At 48.9% G+C, this 22,204-nt stretch overlaps 4 protein-coding genes across 4 annotated transcripts; 1 reads left to right on the top strand and 3 right to left on the bottom strand.

The window, feature by feature from the left end:
• Window positions 1–4,600: 4,600 nt before the first annotated feature.
• UCRPA7_8463 (putative glucose galactose transporter protein) lies at window positions 4,601–6,364 on the top strand (the record flags this gene model as incomplete). Its single annotated transcript, XM_007920976.1, has 4 exons — window positions 4,601–4,609; window positions 4,771–4,832; window positions 5,128–5,697; window positions 5,752–6,364. The coding sequence occupies 4 exons, from the start codon at window positions 4,601–4,603 to the stop codon at window positions 6,362–6,364; spliced, it is 1,254 nt and encodes a 417-aa protein (XP_007919167.1).
• Window positions 6,365–8,600: 2,236 nt separating this feature from the next.
• UCRPA7_8462 (hypothetical protein) lies at window positions 8,601–9,350 on the bottom strand (the record flags this gene model as incomplete). Its single annotated transcript, XM_007920975.1, has 1 exon — window positions 8,601–9,350. One exon carries the CDS (start codon window positions 9,348–9,350, stop codon window positions 8,601–8,603), a length of 750 nt encoding a protein of 249 aa, XP_007919166.1.
• Window positions 9,351–10,929: 1,579 nt separating this feature from the next.
• UCRPA7_8461 (putative tartrate transporter protein) lies at window positions 10,930–13,175 on the bottom strand (the record flags this gene model as incomplete). The annotated part of the gene is made up of 3 exons (XM_007920974.1): window positions 10,930–11,535; window positions 11,593–12,548; window positions 13,157–13,175. The coding sequence occupies 3 exons, from the start codon at window positions 13,173–13,175 to the stop codon at window positions 10,930–10,932; spliced, it is 1,581 nt and encodes a 526-aa protein (XP_007919165.1).
• A 2,619-nt stretch (window positions 13,176–15,794) lies between these two features.
• Window positions 15,795–17,378, bottom strand: UCRPA7_8460 (putative glycoside hydrolase family 31 protein; the record flags this gene model as incomplete). Its single annotated transcript, XM_007920973.1, has 2 exons — window positions 15,795–17,176; window positions 17,225–17,378. 2 exons carry the CDS (start codon window positions 17,376–17,378, stop codon window positions 15,795–15,797), a joined length of 1,536 nt encoding a protein of 511 aa, XP_007919164.1.
• Between the last annotated feature and the right edge of the window lie 4,826 nt (window positions 17,379–22,204).

The following is a 22,204-nucleotide window of genomic DNA, read 5'->3' as shown; positions in this document are numbered from 1 at the left end:
TTGCCTATCTACTTCCAGGCGATTCAAGGGGATACGCCTGTGCAAAGTGGTATCAAAATGATACCATCAATTCTCTCAACTGGTAAGTAATATTTCATGTCTCCAACCCTTATATTGCAGCTCACAAATCTTCTTGGATGTCCAAACTAACTCCTGTCTGCAGCTCTAGCCACAATGATTGCTTCGATCTGCATTGGGAAGCTGCAACTTTTCCAGCCTTTTCTGCTTGGTGCTGGAATACTCTCTACTGTAGGTGTTGGGCTCATCTACACGTTTGACATCAACGTGGGCCTCGGCCCTATTATTGGATATCAAATTTTGTATGGTTTGGGCTGTGGCCTTGGAGTGCAAACACCTAACTTGGTGGCGACCGTAACGAGTTCTGCAGAAGATGTTTCCATCGCAGTCTCTACTGTTTCGTGTGAGTAGTTCGACCCACGCTAATGAAGCACACTCGTTTTGGTGTACTGCTTAAGACTTACTTGTCTCCTTGTTCTCTAGTCTTCATGCTACTTGCTGGAGGTTGGGGTGTTGCAGTGTCAGACGCTATTCTGAACAACTTACTCTTGCGGAAGCTGCCTCATTATGTGCCTGGTATCAATCCACATGATGTTCTTGGTGTTGGTGCGGCTGGAATCAAAGACAACTATAATGGAGAGGTGCTCAAAGGTGTGCAATTAGCATACTTGGATGGCCTGCACGGTGGGTGGGCTCTCGGCACCGCAGCATTCGGCGTTACCTTGCTTTGGGCGATGGCTCCCAAGTGGCCTGGCCGGTTATCAGCTGCAAAAGACAGAGCTACATGAAGAATGAAGCTGACATTGACCAGATAATACTTAAGCCGCTTCTTAGGAAGGGTGTGGTATTGCAAAATCATGAAAGTGGCCCTTTCAGGCAATCCAAGTCCGATGTATAATATAATCATCTTCTCTCCTCCCACATACCATTCCACTCTCGCATTTTGTAGACAGCAGATTCTACCATGATATCAATCTATAAATAATATTGTAATAATATAAGATCAGCATACTACCAGTAGTAAATTCTTCTTTGTAGACACTGGCATGAGATGATGGCAGATTCAGAGGCTCTATACCAACTCAAATCAATAATTTTTGGTGAAACGTTGCTTTTTCCGAACCTAGAATGTCACATTCAGTCTCAAGGACTAGAAGGAAAATACAGTATTGATAATTTCTTTTGTTGGCATTTCGTTAGTGTGCATTTGCAATAACAAGCTAAAATTTCAGCAATTTTGCCAGTTCTCCTATTTGCTTTCAATCTTGCCAAGCTCGGGAAACGCCTCTAGAGCTTTGCAAGCCTTTGCCCAGGCTTTGTCCTCCGGGTACAGTTGGCTCCTGATGTATGCCCATGTTATTCTTTGTACGGCAGCTAATCGCTCGGGACTCTCATCCAAAGTTTCGCCTGCGTCCCACCCACTGATACCCCCGAAACCATGTTTGCCACCTTTGACCATAAATGAGTCCTTGGCTCCTGGAGAGAAATTAAAGGGGTCTGCGTGCCAGTCCGCCCCGCGTACCGATAGGTGCGGACTTACATCCTCCTCTCCCCAGACGACCAGAGTCGGGGTGTGCATTTCGCTGAAGTCTGGTCCATAGAATGGAAGGAGCTTTGCTCCATTTTCTGAAAGATCGGGTCCACCGTACCCAGGAGCACTGAATGCCACGCCAGTTTTGATACGTTTATCGACCAGATCGGTCTTTGTCCCATCTTGAGGGTCGATGTTCGTAGCACCAAGCAGGAGTATGGCAGTGTACCCGCCGAGGGAGTGACCTGCAACAGCTACTTTATTTTTATCTAGCCGTCCTTTGAGTAGAGGCACAGCCTCTTCAATAAAGTCTAGACTGTCAAGGATTCGCATCATATCCTGAGCGCGCGACTCCATGAACAATTCCCTTACATTTCCTGCGTCTGGCTGAAAGCCTAGCGATTTAGAACTGAGGTGCGTTGGTTGAATGACAACGAAGCCGTGTCCAGCCCAAAAGTCTGCTAACGGAGTATAACCTTCAAGCGACGAAAGGTAGTTACTTATGCCGTGGCCGTGAGAGAGGAGGATTATCGGTAGAGCATTGCCGGTGGAAGGCATCGAGACGCGTATCTGTAAGTCCACCCTACGGTCTGGGCAAGGAAGCACAACAGGGCTGAAAGAAAGCACTGGAGTTGCATCACTCGTGGGGATCTTGTCGGCAGCGCCAATGAGCGCGTGGTTCGTTAGTTGCATCTTGTTGGTATGGGGTTGGGTTTGAGGATTTGTGAGATGATGTGATCAATTCACCGAGAAAAGGAAAATTGATGAATATGGAAAGCGTCAAGTCCCCTCTAAATATCCAAAATGAATCCGTAATGAAATATTCAAATGATACGATCCTTCTACCTTCACCTCATCAATTTTGAAGACTTCGGTGGACTTAAGGCTAATATACCGAGAGGCCGATTCTGGCATATGGGCCTTCTGATGTCCGGACTCCGTGATGGTACGGAGATAAAGACGGCCCATTTCCAGACTAAATAGCACTATCGATTGCTGACATTCGCAGCTACTAGCTTATTCATGTCATTAACTAGCGCATCTACGAGGCGTAGAAGTCTGAATTGTTGCGTTTCAAAGAGATCACCAGTTAAAAAATTGTACTTATATTCCGGAGATAAACGCACAAAATGTGCTACATTGCCGGAACCTTTGGTTGAGTCTCTCAACCAAAGTTTGAAAAAGAAAAAAGAAAAACAAAAATTTATTAAAAAGAAACCATCAAAAGATCGGGATAGCTTTTGGTCCTCAATGTTAGATGATAATATCTTCCAGCGCCCGCTTTCAATTACTCTATTGTCACACTACCAGAGACGCTCGATAATTTTGAAGCTGCGTAAGGAGCCAAGTTAGCACACTTCAAAAAGAAAAACACCATTTATAACATTACCGCCCAGACAATGCCGATAGCCGAGGCCTCTAATCAATATCCATACGATTTTACTTCATGGCCGTGCTCTGACCAGACAAGAGTGGCTTCAATGCTGTGAAGATGAACCGGTAGCCTTATGTCATGTATTCGAATGACTGCCTTTGTCCGCATTATTACCCTTATGTTGTCATATCAAGTTGAATTTTGCTTGCGGTGACAAGTGATATCAATGGGGATCATTCTACCACGAAAGGGGGAAAGGGGATTGAGTCGGAATGATGCTAGTTCCGACCACACATCAGATTTGGTGACATGCCACGGTTTATAATCGCACGAAAATAGTCCAAATAATCTAATCGGGGGTTTCATATTTAAGTCTTAAACGCCCATCCAATGAGAAACCATTTGCCAGTGTTACGATGAATTGTTCCACTATTCTCGCTTCTTTCTATTGAAATCGGTCTTAAGCTCGAGCAATTACACGGGTAGCTTGCCTATGGCCACTTTTACTAATGCAATCGGCAAAGTGCAAGAGACTCCGCAATATAGATCGATATAGAAGTGGTTTGATTCGTCACACATTGTCGAGGAAGCAGATCACTAAGAGAAAAGTAGTGACATTGATTAAGGCCTCCCATGTGGAAGCTTTATTAGGATGAGTTTGAAAATTTCGCTTTCCAAGCTGTTAATTCTCTTTGAGCCCCTGCCACCATTTCTGTAGCTGGAGTTGAGCCCCGGTAAGATCCGATCTACCCCTCTGTCAAGGTAATAAACGTGAGTTCTTAAAGGGTGAAGACACCCCATGCTGAGAGTCGTGATACTCATCAAGCTCTTGAATGTTCTGTTTATGACTATGGGTTCATCAACTTTAATAAAGATACTAATGCCTTATCAAAGGGGTAGTGATGTCCTTGGCAAACTAACATATATTACCTAGTAGAAGAGTAAGTTTTTGTTGTAAGAGTTGGTTTAGGACGCCTAGGACGCCAAGAAGGATGAGGTATGTTCCAAGCGGGGCAGAATGAGGGGTCTGTCGGGATTTACTGGCAGGGATGTCGTTGATCCCACTGATCCTGTACCGGCTGCCATTTCGAATATGGCCCCAAGCAATGCCTAGCGTACTGTGGCTGTTATAGTAGAATCTGGGGTAAATCCCGATATAAGAAAAACGTGGAAGCATCTTAACGAAATCAGCCGACGGATGTTCGATTAAAAGTGAGCGAGCAACTGGCTGTGAAGAGCAAGCCACGCATCCCCTTAATATTCATTAGCTCTCAAAAGTGTCCTCGGGTCAATAATCTGCGAAAATCCCGACATGGCAGAACTCATGGGTGATGGGCAGTCCGCCAATCGTGGGTGTTGATTGCGTCAATCTTTACCGTCAACGCTAGAACACAAACAAGGGTGACCTTCTTGTTCGGGGAACATGATTAACGCACCCGTTGTTTCACTGTTTGCAATACCTTGTTTGTCTCCACAGTTTGGCTTGGACAAGGAGACATCTCCGGGGCCATTGAGATCGATTGGGGTGCTTGAGCTGATTCAGTTTGCTTCCCCGCATCTTAACTGAGGTCATTAATTCCCCTACCTCTCGTCATTCGTTACCCCATTTGACCGTCTCCTCCCCCACACCCGTCGGATCTTGAACACGAGTGGCTGGAGATACATGACAAGCCAGCATGATTTGGGTGCGAAAAGGACCGAAGCATTGGCACCCATCACGAGGACGATGTGTGTCCTCGAGCTCGGTACTTATAACGGCTATTACCTCACAATTCCGTGACCGGCTGGCTTCTGTTCTCTGCTCATATCTATCATTATCACGGCCTCCGAATTGTTTAAATCTCAGGAGCCTACTCAAGAGGCTTACCAGCTGACTCTTCTCGATATTCGGCACTTCCTTCACACGAAGTAAGATGGTGCTTAGCAAAGAATTCTGGAAAAGAAGGTCCTTACGAACCCCTGATGGGAAACGGACCAAAGCCGCCGAGTTGACCTTGAGAGAGTCGCTCTATCCAATTTGCCTTGTTACAATACTTTTCTTCCTTTGGGGATTCAGTTACGGCCTTCTCGATACGTTGAACAAACACTTCCAAAACACCTTAGGAATTAATAAGGCTAGGTCTTCCGGTCTTCAAGCTGCCTACTTTGGGTGAGTGGATGGACTACGGTTAGTAAACGAATCAAATGGCTGACACTTTCTCAGTGCTTACCCGCTCGCGTCTCTTGGCCATGCCGCCTGGATTCTGCGTCATTATAGCTACCGCGCTGTCTTTATCTGGGGATTACTGCTTTATGGTATTGGTGCCCTCCTCGCTATCCCCGCCATCCTGCACCATTCATTCGCCGGCTTCTGCATCTGCATCTTTATAATTGGCAACGGCCTCGGATCGCTAGAGACGGCAGCCAATCCGTACATTACTGTCTGTGGGCCTCCGAAATTCTCCGAGATCCGTATCAACATCTCCCAGGCATTCAACGGCATCGGAACGGTCGTCGCACCGGTTCTAGGCTCATATGTCTTCTTTAAGTTCGATGACAAACGGGCGTTACAGAATGTGCAATGGGTCTATCTTGCAATCGCGTGTTTCGTTTTTCTCCTAGCAATTGTGTTCTTCATGTCCTCAATCCCCGAGATTACAGATGCCGATATGGCTTTTCAAGCAGAGGAGACACATGCAGGCGAAAGCAGCCAGCCTTTCAGAAAGCAGTATCGCCTCTTCCACGCAGCTTTTGCTCAATTCTGCTATACGGGTGCCCAAGTTGCAATTGCCGGGTATGTGATCAAAATGCCTATTTGACTTTGAAATGACTAATCACTGATATATAGATACTTCATCAATTATGTACATGACACTCGAAAAGGCACACCGGACTCGACTGCCTCGCAATTTCTTGCTGGTGCTCAAGGATCTTTCGCCCTCGGACGATTTGTTGGCGTTGGCATAATGCATTTCGTGAGGCCACGTTGGGTGTTTGGTGTCTTCTTGACCATGTGCATTGTCTTTATTGCGCCAGCAATCACGCAAAGGGGAAATACTGGAATGTCTATGCTCTATGTGACTCTGTTCTTTGAGTCCATTTGCTTCCCAACAATTGTTGCTTTGGGCATGCGTGGTCTCGGTCGACATACTAAGCGTGGCTCGGGTTTTATTGTTGGCGGTGTTCTGGGAGGCGCTTGCGTGCCGCCACTCACTGGTGTTGCCGCTGATGCTCACGGAACAGGTCTTGCGATGGTCGTCCCACTATGCTTTTTCGTAGCGGCTTGGACATATGCCCTAGCGGTGAACTTCTGGCCGTGGTACAGAGACACTGCTGACGCATTCACGACTACCGAGCTTGGCTTGCAAGGACCCCATGATGGTGTTGTTGATGAGGAGACGGCTTCTGGTTTGCGTGCCGATGACGAAAAGACAGTGCCTATCTCTGAGCAGAAGGATTAATGAGACATGCTCTCAGAATAATTTAGCATGGCCTTGCTCTAAGTTCTTGATAACTCATCAACTTGACGGCCAGCAGGGCTAGGGAGGTGGCAGCATTTAAGATTGCGGATGAACTTGTAAGGCCTATTTATGTAGAAGTATTACTCGCAAATAATATGATCATGCCTTTTATGATAGACTCAAAATTTTTCGGGACTCAAAAGACTTCTCAAGCCTTGGTAGGCGCAAGTAGAACAAATCTGCCCATACGATTGCCCTTTTCCCAAGCCGCCTCAAAGGCTTCCGACCATTGCTCCAAACCGAAGACTCCTTCACACTTGACATTCCTCTCATTGCCAATGCATAGCACGCCGCTTTCAAGAAGTTTGATAAGTCCAACTACCTGCTCAGGCGTATACATGAATGTGCCTTGCAGTCGCAGTCCCTTCGCCATAATCTGATAATATGGAAAGACCACATCTCCAGCAGCGCCTCCCATTAGACTCATACGCCCCTTTGGCCGAAGGGCTAGTATTCCCGCTTTGATGTGTGCTGACTGAGACGCGGAAGGAGGACTCATGTCGAAGTAGACATCTACCGGCTTGCCATGTGCCGCAGATACGATGTTGTTTTTGTCATTGTCAACATCCTCTGACATTTTGACAACAGTAACTCGACTCGGGTTCAGCGCCTTAAGATCAGCCAGTACAGCGTCGTTCCGTCCCATAGCAATGACGCGCGCTCCCATTGCAAGGGCGACGTGAACTGCGGAGCCGCCAAAGGACCCAGTCGCAGGTGCGATCAAGATCGTCTCTCCAGGAAGTAGGTCTACATCTCGAAGGCCTCCGTACGCGACCGCCAGAGGAGAGAGATAACCCAAGTCTTCAAGCGTATACCCCATCCCACCATCCGCCTTGGAACTCAGGAGAACCTTCTCATCCAAGACATGCACATTTTCAGCGGGAACCTTGGCTAGCTCTCCCCAGCTTCCGTTTCTCCATTCTCCTGCCATCAGAGCCCAGCTTTGATCAGTCTGTCCGCCATGAAGCCCATGGAGAATTTGCCCAGATCTATCGCGACCCCTCACCACAGGGTCAATCCATGCCAATTGGCCCGGCTTTAAAGTAGGAGCATCTGAGGCAGCAGCCACAATGCGACCAATGAAGGATGAACCCGGTACAATGGGCAAAGCATACCGGTACCCTCGTGGGTTTCCATTGGTGAAAATGTCCCGAATATAATGCGGAATAAACGAGAAAAGTGGTTTGACAATAGCAGTGCCAGCGGTTGGCAAAGGAGTAGGGAGGGCGGTGATAGTAGGGGGTGAAGTGTTGGAAGTAAATAGGAGAGCTTTGTAGGCCTCCGGAAGACCGTAGTCATTGTGGCTTTTTGACGCCATGGTGGCAGTTGCGAGGTTGATGTGAAAATGATGATAACCTGGCTGTTAGGAAAGATTTGAAACTTTTGGAGGGTATTGCGACTCTTGCAAGCTCCTACGTGTCACTTTATATCTCTCGTTCGGGTGAACTAGCTGACCACTGCCCCTAACCCGACGGCATATCGCCGATATTCAGACTTACACCATCATGAGCTTACCTCATACCTCGAAATTCGAATAACAAACCTGGATCAAACACAAAGTTCCTTTGTAAGCCCATTGCACGATAATTGCTCATCAGCTTCCAAGTGCGGCGCCTTGGAATTTGTTATCGCCGATGGTATCCCGAGAACCACGTCGTGATGTACTCGATTTGATAGAGGCTTCTTGTGTCTCCTGGCGAAGATGATTGTGAGCCTATTCGCTATTGGTCGGCGCCATGTTGGCTTGCCACTAAAGCATAATCACCTCAAGGCCGCTGGAGGCGGAAGAGTTGGTGAGCTCCTGCTCCGCTCGCTGACCAATATGCAAAACGGTTCACCACGCGCTATCAAAATCAACAATCGTATTTATCAAGGTTCAGGCCGTCGCCACATTCGTCGGCAACACAATCTTCCGGTTTCTACTTCCTAAAGGAGAGACATCTGACAAGTGATTATATTAATGTAAGGTTTAAGAGTAAATACTGCGCCTAGTACACAAACGCCGAGGTTTTATCCCGTCACGATGCTCATGCTCCGTTAAAGCCGATGCGCCAAACAATGCAACGAACCGTCACGCTCTCGATTGTCCTCACTTCCATTCAAATTATTAACCAGATACTACATGGCTCATGTACTGCTGTTGCATCATTTGCCACGTAAAAGTGTTTGAAGTGTCTTAAGGTCCGTACTGGGTCCAGTCGATAGCAGCAACGTCGGGGTAGCAGGCAGTCTGGGCCGCAAACTCGTGGCTACTATAGGCATCCTCGGGGAGCTCGTTGAGCTCAGTGCATTGAGGAATCAGGTTGACGGCTGCGCAGCCCTCCGGAATGTTGGCGTTGTACTCATAACTGCCGTCTGGGGCAGTGAAGGTGGCATAGGCATATTCGAGGGTAATGAACTTGGTGCCGTAGTACGCTACGGTGTTATTGCAGGCGACAAAAGTGCCAGTGCCCGTGGCGGACGTTAGATACGGGTACGGATTGGGGAATCGTGTCAGGCTGGTTCCGGAGCCCTCGCCGACACTGATTCCTACACCGTGCTCATCTGGGTACAGATACTCGAACTCGGTCTGGTTCTGGACATAGATGCCGTATGGAGCAGGAGGAGTGCCGCCATCGGTGAGAACGTTGGTGTTACCGTAGCGGACGTCTTCAGCTGTGCCGTTGAGGTAGAAGGTACGGCCGGGGCTTGTGGTGGCGTCGAAGGGCTTCAGAACAGCTACGTTGGTTCCTGCGCCAGTGTGCGCGCCCTCAACGACCCAGTTCTTGATCGAAGGAGTGAAATCGGCCGACGGATCGGTCACGTTGGCAATGAGCTTGAAGCCCTGAGACTGGGAGGTGGGCGGGTAGTGTGGAACTTGGCGCTTTCCCGAGGGAGCAGCAGTAGTCAGAACTGCGAGGCTGAGAGCAATAAGAGGAGTATACATTATGGTGAATGCTGATTAGAAGATTAGAAGCAAAAAATGCTGATGCAGATGAAGCGAGCGAGTTGTAATTAATGTGAAGTACGAGGATCAGTGGAGCTGAAAATGAGGCTCTTGGAATGCTGAAGAGTGATTATGCTGTGTGATGATGGATCTTCATGCTGGACGATCAAGGCGAGGCGAGAGATGATCGAGTTTATATGCAGAAAGAGCTACGCAGCGATTCTGTCGCCGCACTGGCGGCTTCTTGACAAATCCAAAAATACAATCTTTGAGCACGGCGACTATCCAGCCAGCTCGTGCTCGTTCTGCCTGAAAGAGACACTAATCGGGGTATCGTCAGAAGCCAGAGTGGTTAGGCTGGAATGTCAGAGAGCTGTCAAAAGTCATCAATACGAGATTAGGAAATGCCGATCCCACCCCAAAGACAAGGTCAGCGGCCCGGCCTGCTCGTAACCACCACCTATCCGCGCCAAACGTCATAGTACCAGAGCAGAATTCCCCTTTAGAGGCTTCTTTTGCGTTTGTCGTGCTCTGCTGGAATACATTTCGATTTTGGGGAAAAGAAGATCTGCACCGCGCGATGCCATTTTTCAGAGTGAGTTCCTCTGAGGTTCGATGATTACCATGATGCCAACCAGCAATTCGGCACTGCACAATATGGGATTTGAGGAACACACATAGAAGCCCCTAGAGCTTCCATGCATAGCACCTGCAGGCCCTGAAGCCACTGCCGTCATCCCGCCGGTGGCGCTGAGGACAGCCAGTGCTTCACGAGCCGTTGCTACCCCAGATTCACCCTCGTAGCGAGCAGCCAGTCGCTGTCGAGCCTGAAGCTCGCTAGATCGCCGGCTCGCCGAAAGCATGTTAGGGCGACGAAGCACAGCCTTAACACTCTACTCTTTTCGCCCTAGAGTGCGCTGCCAGCCGAGCCAGCCTGCCACCTGAGCGGTAGCCGCATTAGATATCTTACGCTCCAAGGGCATGAAATTCGTGATGCTCACTCGCTAGTGAATTGCCGTGGCGTCCGTGGAAGAATCGGCATTCGATACAACGTCGCACAGTACGCGCCCATCACTTGATTTGAATGGCGTGGGCGTTTGCTCCGTGATTTGTCTTCAGGACACGCCGACACACTTTCAATGGTTGGTCCTAGACCGAAGCCCAAACATGAACCCTCCGAGGTCAGTGTGATCCAGCTTGGTCGTAAATCCACGTCTATGGCTTCGTTTAGGTATCTATACTAAGAACTGCACTTCTTGCATCCTTGCTATCGTTAGTCTGGTCGCAGCGACATCTGTATACGGATGATTACTATCACAATGTCGCAGACACGATGTTTCTCATTTCGACTGCATGAATCAGGTCTATTTGCGATTTTAACGGCCGTGGCGGCGACGAGGCTCCAAGTTCGCGTGCAAAAGGCGGATAGTGAATACAAGGCCAACACAATGGCACAAAGTGGCGCACAAAAATACACTCAGCAAACTTGTAATGTTTGCCCCTGGCATAGTGGATCTCATTGCTACACTAACTGCTTGTCTCTTATCACAATAGATCCCATCGACAAAGCAGCATCTGCTTACACCAAGTAGCGGAAGCCCTTCTGCATCTTGAGGGCCTCGTCGGCATTGATTTGTTCCACCTCGGCCGTATGAGCGGCAACATCCGGTCTCGTCTCCCAGGCACGCTCTCCCGCCTCGATCTTCTTGTTCAGATTGATGAGAATCAAACGGAACGCGAAGCACCCCACAATTGTGATCCCGAACATGGACAAGACAATACCGTAGCTCTTGCGGTAACCGTTCTCCTTCAGGTCCCAAACATAGCTGCCAGCCACATTGCCAAGCTGACTGAAGGCGTTAATCATGGCGATGGCCACAGCACGCTTGGCAGGGGGGCGTGGGAAAGACGAGGATATCCAGGAGTAAAACACGATGAACCCGGCATATGCTGATGCTTGAAGGAAGAGCGCAATGTAGCGCGCTGCCACGTTCTCAGTTGACATGCTGATGACGAACCCAACAATTCCAACACAGATGGGTCCAACGATATGCCAGAACTTTTCGCCAGTTCGATCGGCGTGCATGGCGTTGATTAGCGAGACGATGCAAGAGAACACCCATGGAGGAGAGCTCATAAGTAGAGTCGGGACGTACTCGAAGCCAAGAGTACCGGTCAATGTAGGCTGTTTATCACTGTTAATGAATCTTCTCCCCATTCTAGCAACTGAGCTGAGACTTACGAAGAACGCGTTGAAAGACAGGCCAACAACGTAAGCGGTGAATGTGAGCATCATCAGGTAGATTTTGACGTCCTTCAGTGCCATGATAAGGCCGTCGAAGACACCCTGGTCGGCCGAGTCCTCGTCGGCCTCACCGACATCCTCGACCATCCGCAGCTGGGCCACTTGGAGCTCTTCCTCGGTAAAGCCCCTTGAATTATGCGGCAGGTCGGGCAGGATGAAGGCAGCAGAGACGGCAACGGCCATGGTGATAGCACCTTCGATCCAGAAGAGCCAGCGCCACGCTGGGTGGCCAAGTGTGCCCTGCATGTTCGACAAAACGCCCGCTCCAATGAGTGCCGAGAAAGCATTGGAGATGAGGTTGCCGCAGAAGAGAATTGCATTGCGGAAAGTAAGCTCGCGGCGTGTATACCACTTCGACAAGATCATCAGCGCGCCAGGCAAGAAGGCCGCCTCGACGAAGCCCAGGAAAAATCGAATTGTAACCATGCCAGCGAAGTTCTTTGCGATGCCTGACAATGTCGAAATGAGACCCCACAGCAGCATTGCACATGCGATGTACAGCGACGGGCGAGAGATCCGGTTGATGAACATGTTCGACGGAACCTGCATCAAAATGTATCCTACATAAAGAATACTCAAACAGGTCGCATACTGTGTGTTATTGAGCGCGAGGTCATCTTGAAGGCCCTTGAGCCGCGCGGCCGCGATGTTATTTCGATCCAAGTAGTTCATGATATAAATCAGGACGAACAAGCCGCAGCGAGCATCGAGCTTGCGCTTGAGGCTCTTTTCGACGCGGGCGCGGTGTTCTGGATCCATATATCGGACATTGAGGTTTGCCGATTCCAGCCCTCTCTGAGACTCGACATTTTCGAGAGCTTCGATTTCTTGTTTCTGCTGTGCAGCAGCAGCGATTGAGAATGACGCATTGTCGGCCATGTTAGATATTCGGGCTGCACACAAGCGCTCAGAGAATAGCAGAACAGCAATTCGCTCTACAACTGCAATCTCACCAGGCGATCTAGTGGAATGTTTGAGGTCTTATATGACAAACTGCTATTCCTCGGCAACTTGGTGCGTACCTATAGTACCCACAGCATGTAACCCCCTCTTGTGACGTTCCTTTCCCCATGGTGCGGTGCGACCGCCTCCACGACACCTCCCGCGGGGAGTAAATTCGGCAAATTGCGTAAACTTGCATGTCCTATAGAGTGTCTTGATTCTCTCATTTTCAGATGAGTGACGCAGCATTAAGGCACGCGAGTCAAGTCAACGGGTGCTTCTTCGGCGCCTTGGCATGACGGAGCCCACATGAAGTGCAGGAGATCAATGTGCTTTCTGGAGCCTCCACACGCCTGGAATTTCCAAGTTCATCGCGGATTATTGCTCGAATGGGCGGTGGAGCAATCCACTGTGCAGTAAAAGGTCAAGCGGCTGGGCTCGGCTGTGAGGAGAAACGGGGCAGAGAGGGGTTCTTGGACGAAGAGAATGATGTTGGTGGCGGTTAATTAACAGTCTAGCGCGATGCAAGCCAATGCTTGTCTGCCTCGTGATGGCCTACCATAATACCCGTTCAACATACCGTGCTATCAGCCGGGACATCACCTTGCTGAGGTACTGGTCTTTCCAGCCGGTGCACACTTGTCCGATCAGGGGTGTCGGAGATTTGTGCGCGAGTCCCCGATATGCTGTTTGTTCGTTTCTTGGTCGCATTGTAAAATGGCGCACCTGAAGTGTCCCTCCAATGCCTAACTTCTGAAGATAGGAGAAGCTGCTGCCAGGTTGGTCCTAGAGATCCCTGCAACGGCACTCGAGAGTCCTCTCGGGGTCGGAACCTCAACCCCTCCTCAACGATTTTGGATGGGGAAGTCTGTGGACGATGCATCGTACTATCTGGTGGGGACTTATGGTTCGAATTAATCTTAATTTGTATAAATTCTCCGAAGTAGCACTTGGTGGATTGGAAGGCCCGGCTGTAGCTAGGAAGTAGGATCAGACAGGTGAATCAAGTACAAAGAGGACTTTCAAGACGAAAGCTTCTCTGAAGCAAGCCGTGAAATGACATCAATTTGGTACTCCACGTTCCTATACTAGAGAGCGATGCAGGTCATCGAGCTGCAATCTCACCGAGCTGATGGTCTTCTTCCGGGTTACCTTGTGGCCGATTAACAAGGTGTGGCGTCGCTCTAGATCTTCGCTTAGGAGGACCGTCGGGCACTGAGCCAATGCACAGTAGGAGGCGTTTTCAGCCGCAGGTCACCTGCAGCGGTGTAGCATTTGCAATATTGAGGCTCACGATGTAGACTTCGCGGAAACCCCGCATCCCATTGTGAAGGCACCAATCCTCACTGCAACGCCGATAGATAGGCAAGGAACCACAAGGCATTAGCCCTAACTTCATGGCGCAAGACAGCAACGCGGCTGCCCAGATTGGGCTGGGCAATGGCTTGATTGAGATTGCAGCTCTGACAACGCTCGTCGGAACCACGACGGCGTCTTCTCTAGCACTTGGCAACCGCGGGGCGGCAGGCCTACCTTGGGCTGCAATCAGTCTGTTTGGTGCTCTTCACGTGGCCAAGATTTGCATTTCGGCGGTGATTCCGGGGTGGCTGCGGAACGTCTTGGGCGTGCAGAGTAGCGAGACGGATCTTGCACTTGGGTGGAGCCTGGATCTCGCCAGCACGCATCGAGGGCGTAACAGGATCGGCTCCGCCATTGGCATCGCATGTGAGGTGCTGCCGGTAAGTCTGCTAAGATGTCATTAGAAAAAATGACCTGACAAGAGAACAGCTGTCGAAGAAGAGGCCCGCCAATAATGAGAATCAGGCTACCACAGCACGAGATCTTTATCAATTCGACCAATTCACATCCGAACATCTGAAATTTATTCCCCTTTCTGGGCCGAAAGACCCCCTGCAAGTTCACGTCCTGACAGACGACGCCTATCGCAAGAATAAGACCGATAGAGTCCACTGGATGGACTCGCTTGGTCTTGTTAGCTCCGCGGTCAAACTTATTGAGATCGCCGTCTTTTGGGTCTGGGGAGCGTTGCCTCTTGCGCTTGTATCAATTATCCCATGGGCGTGGTTCTTTCTAGGCGCCATAGTCCTGCACTCGCTTAACATTTCCCGGGAACTTCTTGACGATGCGGCTTTGAAGACAGACCTGCTTGCGGGCCAGCTTCCAACCCCCATTCGTGCTGGCGGCGATCGAAGAATACTTATGGGTGCCCCGACTAACCATCGACATCGATGGATCTGGACTGCCCTCTGGGCCATAGGGGCTGCGCTCTCTGTGACCTCGGTCGTAGGATGCTACCTATCGCTTGGACAGCAGACGAGTGACACTGTCTATCTGTTTCTAGGCCTACAAGTGCTGTGGCTCGTTCTTCGATCTATCTTTTTTCACTTTTCTGAAGGGTCCGACAAAGTGTTCAACCACCCTAGTCTCACAACGCACACGTGGGATCAGCTACCTTATTCGTATAAGTCTCGTGTTAGAGAACTTGTATTCGCTCTTTCGTCCTATGAGATACATGTACATCCAAGAGGCGCTTATAGCTATGTTGACCAAACCCGAAAGCTGGATAGCCTTCCCAAGACAATTCTAGATGTGCCACAGGCATGCCTTCCAAAAGTGGAAGCTGACGGCAAATACAAACTCAAAATTGAGGCCGTCGTAAGCGATACAATCTTGTCGAGCGCCGCTTGGGTATTTGGATCAAAGCTGAATAGCATTGACTATTATGACTCATGTATCGTCATCTTGAAGCTGGATGGAGTAGACACGGCTATCCCATCAGCCCGTGTCATTACTGATACAAGACCTGACGCAGAATCAAATGTTGAGGAGCCCTGGGATGTGAAGTATCCACCAAGGGGAGGCTCAAATTCCGGTACGGCAGCAGTACATTGGAATTACTGGATACCGCTCCAGGAAATGCAATGGTTCCATTTCAGAACAGACAATTTTGCTGTTGTGGGGGAGATTTGTGGAACCGTCATGACTAATGAACAAGTTACAAAGCAACTGACCAGCGGGGAACTCTTCAACAGCCTTACAAAGGTGGAAGACATCAATGAGATTGTAAATCATTCTCGAATTGGATGCCGAATACTGACAACAATGCTTGAATAAGAGATGGCCACCCACGCCTCCTAAACGGGACAATAGTATAATACACCCTTGAACTCAACATTCTAAGCAAAAAGACTTTCAAACGCCTTGAGCTTCGCCACTGCCCCATTGCCCCCTTGAGGAAGGTCGACCTTCTTCGTTCCATTCTTCGTAAACACCAACGCCGTCGCATCTAGACCCAAGTCATCGTAAATAATTGTTAGTCCCCCTTTTGGCTTGTTCGTCGTGACAGTGATCGTCGCGGTAGCATTTGTTCCGTTGGACCCATAATACTCGAATGTAGAAACGGACACATTGAAGCTAGGATAGATCTCGATGTTGAGAGACGGCTTCCACTTCTTAGACCACTTCGCATTGCCCTGATAGAGATCGCCAGTCGGGACAATGGCACCCTCGCGAACATATACCGGTGCATACTCGAGTGGGAGATCAGTGACATTGTGGGTCTCGCCGCCAGAGAATACATCCGTCTTGTTGAAATACTCCAGGAACTTCCCATTACCTTGGGGGAAGTACACTGAGCGGCTGCCACCCTCAGTGACAATAGGCGCAACAAGCAGCTCTTTTCCGAATGAGTACTCATCCGCCGTCTGGTACACAGAATCATCGGTTGGATATTCAAGAAATAGAGCCCGAACAACGGGAAGTCCAGTCTGTGTTGCCTGGTAGGTATAGCTCTTGATGTATGGAATCAGTTGCGTGTGAAGATCCGCCGTATCTTTCAACACTTTAACGAGCCGTGGCGAGTAATCGTACCACGGTGTATGGTTGGTGCCCAACATGAGCTCGTACATTGGCGTGAAAGTGCTAAAGTGCATCCATCGAGCCCAGAGCTCTTCAGGCGGCGTAGTGGCCGTTCGTAGGTACCCGCCCGTGTCAGAGCCCCATTGTGAGAAGCCAAGCAAGCCGGCGCGGATGGAGCTCGCGACAGAGTATTGGAGGCCAGTGAAGTTGGCTTGGGAGTCACCATTCCATACCGCAGTCTTGGACCGTGAGCGATCAAATGCCGAGCGCGCAAAGTTGTAAAAGTTGCCTTTGCCCCAGACTTTCTCCAGTGCCTTGTAGCACAAATCTTCAAACAACACCATCTGCTCATTCTGCTCTATGTCTGGCATCTCAAGCTCCTCACCCCGATCAATTTTGAAGCCCTTGACACCAATCTTCGAGAAGTTCGTGAGTTTCTCGAGAAAGTAATCATAAGCCTCTGGGATAGACAAGTTCAATGCCGGACCTGAGATATTAGTCGCAGTGATGTTGGGGAAAAGCCAGCCATTCTTTTGAGACGTGTTGTAAAGCTCCGTATCTAAGAACGCTCGGTTTGCTACCCAAGCCTGGAAATCATATCCATAATCCGTCAAATTCTTGACGAACTTCTTAGGCGTAGGATAGAACTTTGGGTCGAAGTCGAAATTCCCAAATGAGTTATTCCCTGTGCCATAGGGTCCTACATCAAATTAGCAAGCACATTGAAAGGTAAGCAGATACCACTGACTGTCAGCAAAAAGTGCAGTTGCACGGATCTCATTTTCATACAAGTGATCCACTACATCGTAGAAATTCTCTTGTGCATTAGAAACGTTGCCATGGAAGTCCTGTTCAAAATCGTCGCTCCAGAATATCGGGCCATAACTAGTGTCGGGCGGCATCTCAATTGTACTACTCAGGTTCGAGAACCGTGTCAACAACGAGGTTAAGTTTGTGTCGTAGATAACATAGTAATCTATCTCGCTCGCGTTGAAACTAAAGCTTGCTTGCCCCGGTATGCTGAAATCGAACGTTCCCAGTGCCGTGCTGTCGACATAGACTCCGAATCCAGATTTGCTAAAGAAGAACGGCGCCCGTGCATTTGCCCAGTTCACGCCCGTCTGAGTGCCGTAGACTCCGACATCTGCAGAGCTGAAGTTGTTGCTAATCGAGCCATTGAAGGGATACTCATGTATGCCGTATATGACATCGTCAAGATCCACCGTGAAAGATGCACCAACGTAGCCGTTGGCAGGATAAGACGCGTGGACTTGAACGGTATCATTGTATAGATTAGACCACGTCGATGTTCCGCCGCTATCGTCATTGATCACTCCTCTCTTTTGCACATTGACCTCGATCGGGTGGAGAGAATGCGGCGTTGATCCAGTTAAGATAGTGTGCTCAAAGGTAACGGCGCCGTGGGAGAACGATAAGGAGTGTGCCCCTCCCTTAGCAGCGCGAGCACTCAGGGCCCAGCCTTGAGATGCGAAAGAACTAAGGAGTGTAACGCCAAACAATGTTGGCCGCGCCATATTGAAAAGATCGTGAAGTTTACAATTGTTCCATGTAAAATAAGGATAAATTATCCCAGAAGATGGTTCATGTTTGGGCGAGATAGGCTTCCCTACCGTCCAGGCCAAGGCGTGGGCTCAACAGTAAATACGGCTGAGACAACACGGCGCGGAACGCGTGACGAACTTCTGCATTCCACACCAGGACTGACAAAGAATGCAAAACAAACACGTAGTCGTCGAATTCATCCTACAAGTTTGAATTGCGATCTCATTTTCCATATTAAAAAATTTCTAGTTTGTCGATCTGGACGAGTCTTCCAGTATTTCAGCCTACAATCAATTGCCCGTTCTTCCACGCGGGTAAAGATCAACCCTTTCCACATCATAGAGTGGTCGATCCCGAGCGGTTAAATTAGCAGACATGTCTGTTATATAGATTTCCATGTATGTGATCAACCTTAAAATTTCGATGAATGAAAAAGACGCGTTGTTGCATAGTGTCACGAATTCCAACAAGCATTGGCCTGCTCAACCATCCGTTCGCGTTGCGCAGACGAGTCTATAAGCAACACGGGGGATTATAGAGCACGAATAACATGTCGACTTCATGAGCTAGAAACAACAGATCTTCACCGGTGAATGAACTGCCATGGGTGGGAGCATGCGTTTTGGCGGACTCGTTCCTCGGAAGGTTGCAAGTACTTACATCGGCGGAAGATACACCGGGTCTGTATTGTACACCTTGGGTACATATGCATAGAATATTTCAAGGTCTCTGATGAGATAGACCTTGCTTGCTATACAGCACAAATATTGTATCATTGAAACTCATCGCAACAGCGAAAGTGGAAACAGTCAACTGCTCTAGCCCGACTCAATTCTTGGGTTTCTCATCAAGCCACTCAAAAGAAAGAAGCCAGACGAGCCTTCCATTACCATAGTGGAGGTTCTTGGAGCGGCCCATCATTTACCAACCAGCCCATTATATCCGGATTATCAAGGTTAAACTGTGCCTCAGACATCTAATAAACACGGTGAGCGAGGTATCCGGGAAGGCAGACGGATTTTTACATACCATCAAGTCCCAGTCCTCCATTATGTCAGATGGCGTTTTCAGAGACATCTGATTAAGATTCTCTTCAAATCTTGCGGGATCTGCTTGGGCGGCCATCTGTTCGAGAATTGGCAGGCATTTGTCTGTAGTGTCCTCCACGGCTTTCAATATCACCTCGCCAAATTTATCCTTTTGCACGCCCTGCATCAGCGCTTCTATATGAGCAGCAATGAGTCGCATTAACAAATAGCCTTTTATGTTAGTGTCTCCAGCTGCGATCGAACGCAAGAACATCTCCTTCGCAACTTCTATCACGGAAAACAGATCCGGTCTGAGAGGCACAGGTCCCAAGCTCTCTTCTTCCAGCTCAGCCTTAAGCTCCATCATTATCAATACACAAGAATGGAAGGCGGCAGTACGGAAGAACGAGGAGCCAAAACTCGTGAGTCGCGTAAAATCGTCTTTTAGTAAAGAATCTACATTAGTAGCTAATTGGCCGGTTGTTGATGATGAGGGGAACGCAGTACACCATATCTTGAGCGAGGTCTCCAGAACCACTCGTCGGGAGTATGCATAGGTTGTTCCATGTAATGCTGCGCCAAAATATGGGACGTGAAGGATGGAGATGTAGCGGCACAAGATAGAGTCCACGACACGCATCTCAAATTGGGAAGGGCACTGTCCAGACTCTGGCTGATATTCCTGAAGAGTTTGGCGCAGGGATTTGTATGAGACTCTCAATTCTGCGTCAAGTCTAAGCGTCTCCTCGTATGTACTATGAGTTCCAAGATCGTTGAGGAACTTGACAACTGCAAGTCGAGTGGGAAAAGTCCTTCTCATAGCAATTGCCATCGACGTATTACTATAATCGCCATTGGGTTTTGCCACGGAGCCTTCCTCCAAAAGCTGATCGTCATCGAAGTTTCCAGGAGGCTCTGTATCGAAGTCGTCGAGGGTAAGAAGCGGAGGAGCTCCTGAAGATAGGCTCGATTGCAAAGATATCTCAAGTATCGCGTTCCATAGTCTCCGTCGCATCTCTGCAGAGAACGTATTCTGTTTTGGCAGATACATTGGGTCTTTATGTAACCCCATAAATACCGCTTTCCTGTACAACGTGCCTGCGGAAACCCAAACGAGATCCCAGCCCACTCCAGCAGTTTCCCGAGCCAGTAGAAGAAGGATGTCAATCTGTATGGTTTGAATATTCAGTCGTTGCTTAAACCCAGGCTCTGAGGACCAAGCTTGAGCCTCATATACCCATTGGATTGCCGATGTGCGCATGGAGAAATGCTCGTCGAACACGGTGGCTCCAATGGCAAGAACCAATTTCACCTGCACAAGAAAGCCTGCATCGGGCTCAGCGTTGGAAAGCCACAATGCCTGGTAGTCTTTCTTGAAAGAAGGCACATGTAGAACCCGGTATATTGTTTCAAATGTTCGGAGGTAACAGCTGACAAGGCTGTCGGCGATGTCTTTTGACGGTAAGTCGTTACGCGAAGGAGATGGCCACGAAGGCGAACGATGTGCTTTTATGATTCTTGCCAAGGATTTACATTTTTGAATGCCGGAGAAGGACTTGGATGGCTCCAGACGAATGAAGGGTTCAATCTTCAAGAACGTGTCTCGAGCCTAATGTCCTTTTAGTAGGGCGGTCTACACGGATAATGATTGCTTGAGCCGGATAACGTACCAGTAAAGCGCCGTTGATCCAGTGACTTCGACCAAACAAGCGAGTTTTATGGCTGATGGCTTGTGCATGGCCAATGAGAGGGTCTTCATGATGAATATGGATATCACCTCCCAGCGCCGAAGATATCGTCTCTATATTGGAATTCGGTGTCGGGGCAGAAGACCGACTAGATACTGCGGTGGATTTAGATAGCTGCTCTTCAAGCTGTCGAATTCTGCTTTTCATAAATTCGAGTTCGCGTGCAGAATGTGTGCTAACAGGTGTTGACACCGTTGTCGAACTTGGTATGGAAGACAATGGCGCATGATTTGAAGTGGTAGAGCCTCTACTTGAGCTTAAGGCTTCATCAGTGCTTCCTAATTGCTGGGCGGCAGGCCCGCTGATTTGGCACTGTTTTTGCCAGGACGGAGAAGGGCGAATCTCGTAGACACAATCAGCATTCCTAGATCTTAGACAATTACTGCAAGGAGTTTCTCGATTGCATCGGATCTTGCGTCTTCTGCATAGAGAACAAGAGCTAACAAATGTTAGCATGGATCATCTAGAAGGGGTTCACCCCTTACACAGCTGGGCGCCTACGCCGACGGTCCGGCTCGGCCATACTGAATAATCAAGAGCTAGCTTCTCTCCGCGTTGATGGTCCGGTCTCCGATGATTACAGGGACAATTCATCGGGCGATCTTGACATGGATATCTCCGACTGTCGGTGGTTATATGAAGCTAAATGCAGAAGATATGATGTTGTGTGCGGTGAAATAATAATGGATTTCTGCGTCGGCTGTCCGTATCGCCCGCCATTTTCCGACTCGATGGCCGATAGTTTTCTCTTCCTGACTTGTGCTTATCCCAATTGGGCGTCTCCACTTGAGACGTCGATTGGTCCACGGCTCCGCAATTGTTCATCCAGAACCCAGTGATCTTATGTAAAATGCCGACCCCGAGACCGCCCCAAATTCGAGTGTATCTTTTGCAGTAGAGATCTGTTTTGTAATGCATGTTCGATTTATTTAATATATAGCGACGAATCTCGTCTGTTGCAGCTCAATCATGTCACGGTTCAACTTCATGGTATCAAAAAACAACTCTCTTCATTATAGTCGCAAAGCATTGTACTTCGAGGCTGATTTCCATAGTTTAGTTAAAGTCCAAAATGACGACCACTGAAACGAGATCGGGATTATCCCAACTCGAAGATGGACATGAAGCAACCAATGTTCCCGCAATTGACCAGAAAAAAGCCTTTCATCAGCCTTCTGAATTTGGAGAGGCACCTGATGGAGGACTCCGGGCTTGGCTTGTTGCGATTGGTGGTTCTGCCATCTGCTTTTGCTGTCTTGGCTTCGCGAATGCATTTGGTACTTTTGAGGAGTATTACCTACGACATCAACTCCAAAACGAATCACCAGATAACGTTGCATGGATTGGATCTATAGCAGCATTTCTTCAGTTTGCAGCTGGCCTAGTTGG

This window comes from Phaeoacremonium minimum (genome assembly GCF_000392275.1).
Source record: "Phaeoacremonium minimum UCRPA7 unplaced genomic scaffold PA7_03_scaffold_596, whole genome shotgun sequence".
Taxonomy (NCBI): domain Eukaryota; kingdom Fungi; phylum Ascomycota; class Sordariomycetes; order Togniniales; family Togniniaceae; genus Phaeoacremonium; species Phaeoacremonium minimum.
Note: the sequence above shows the minus strand (reverse complement) of the source record. Positions and strands in the feature narration are given on the sequence as shown.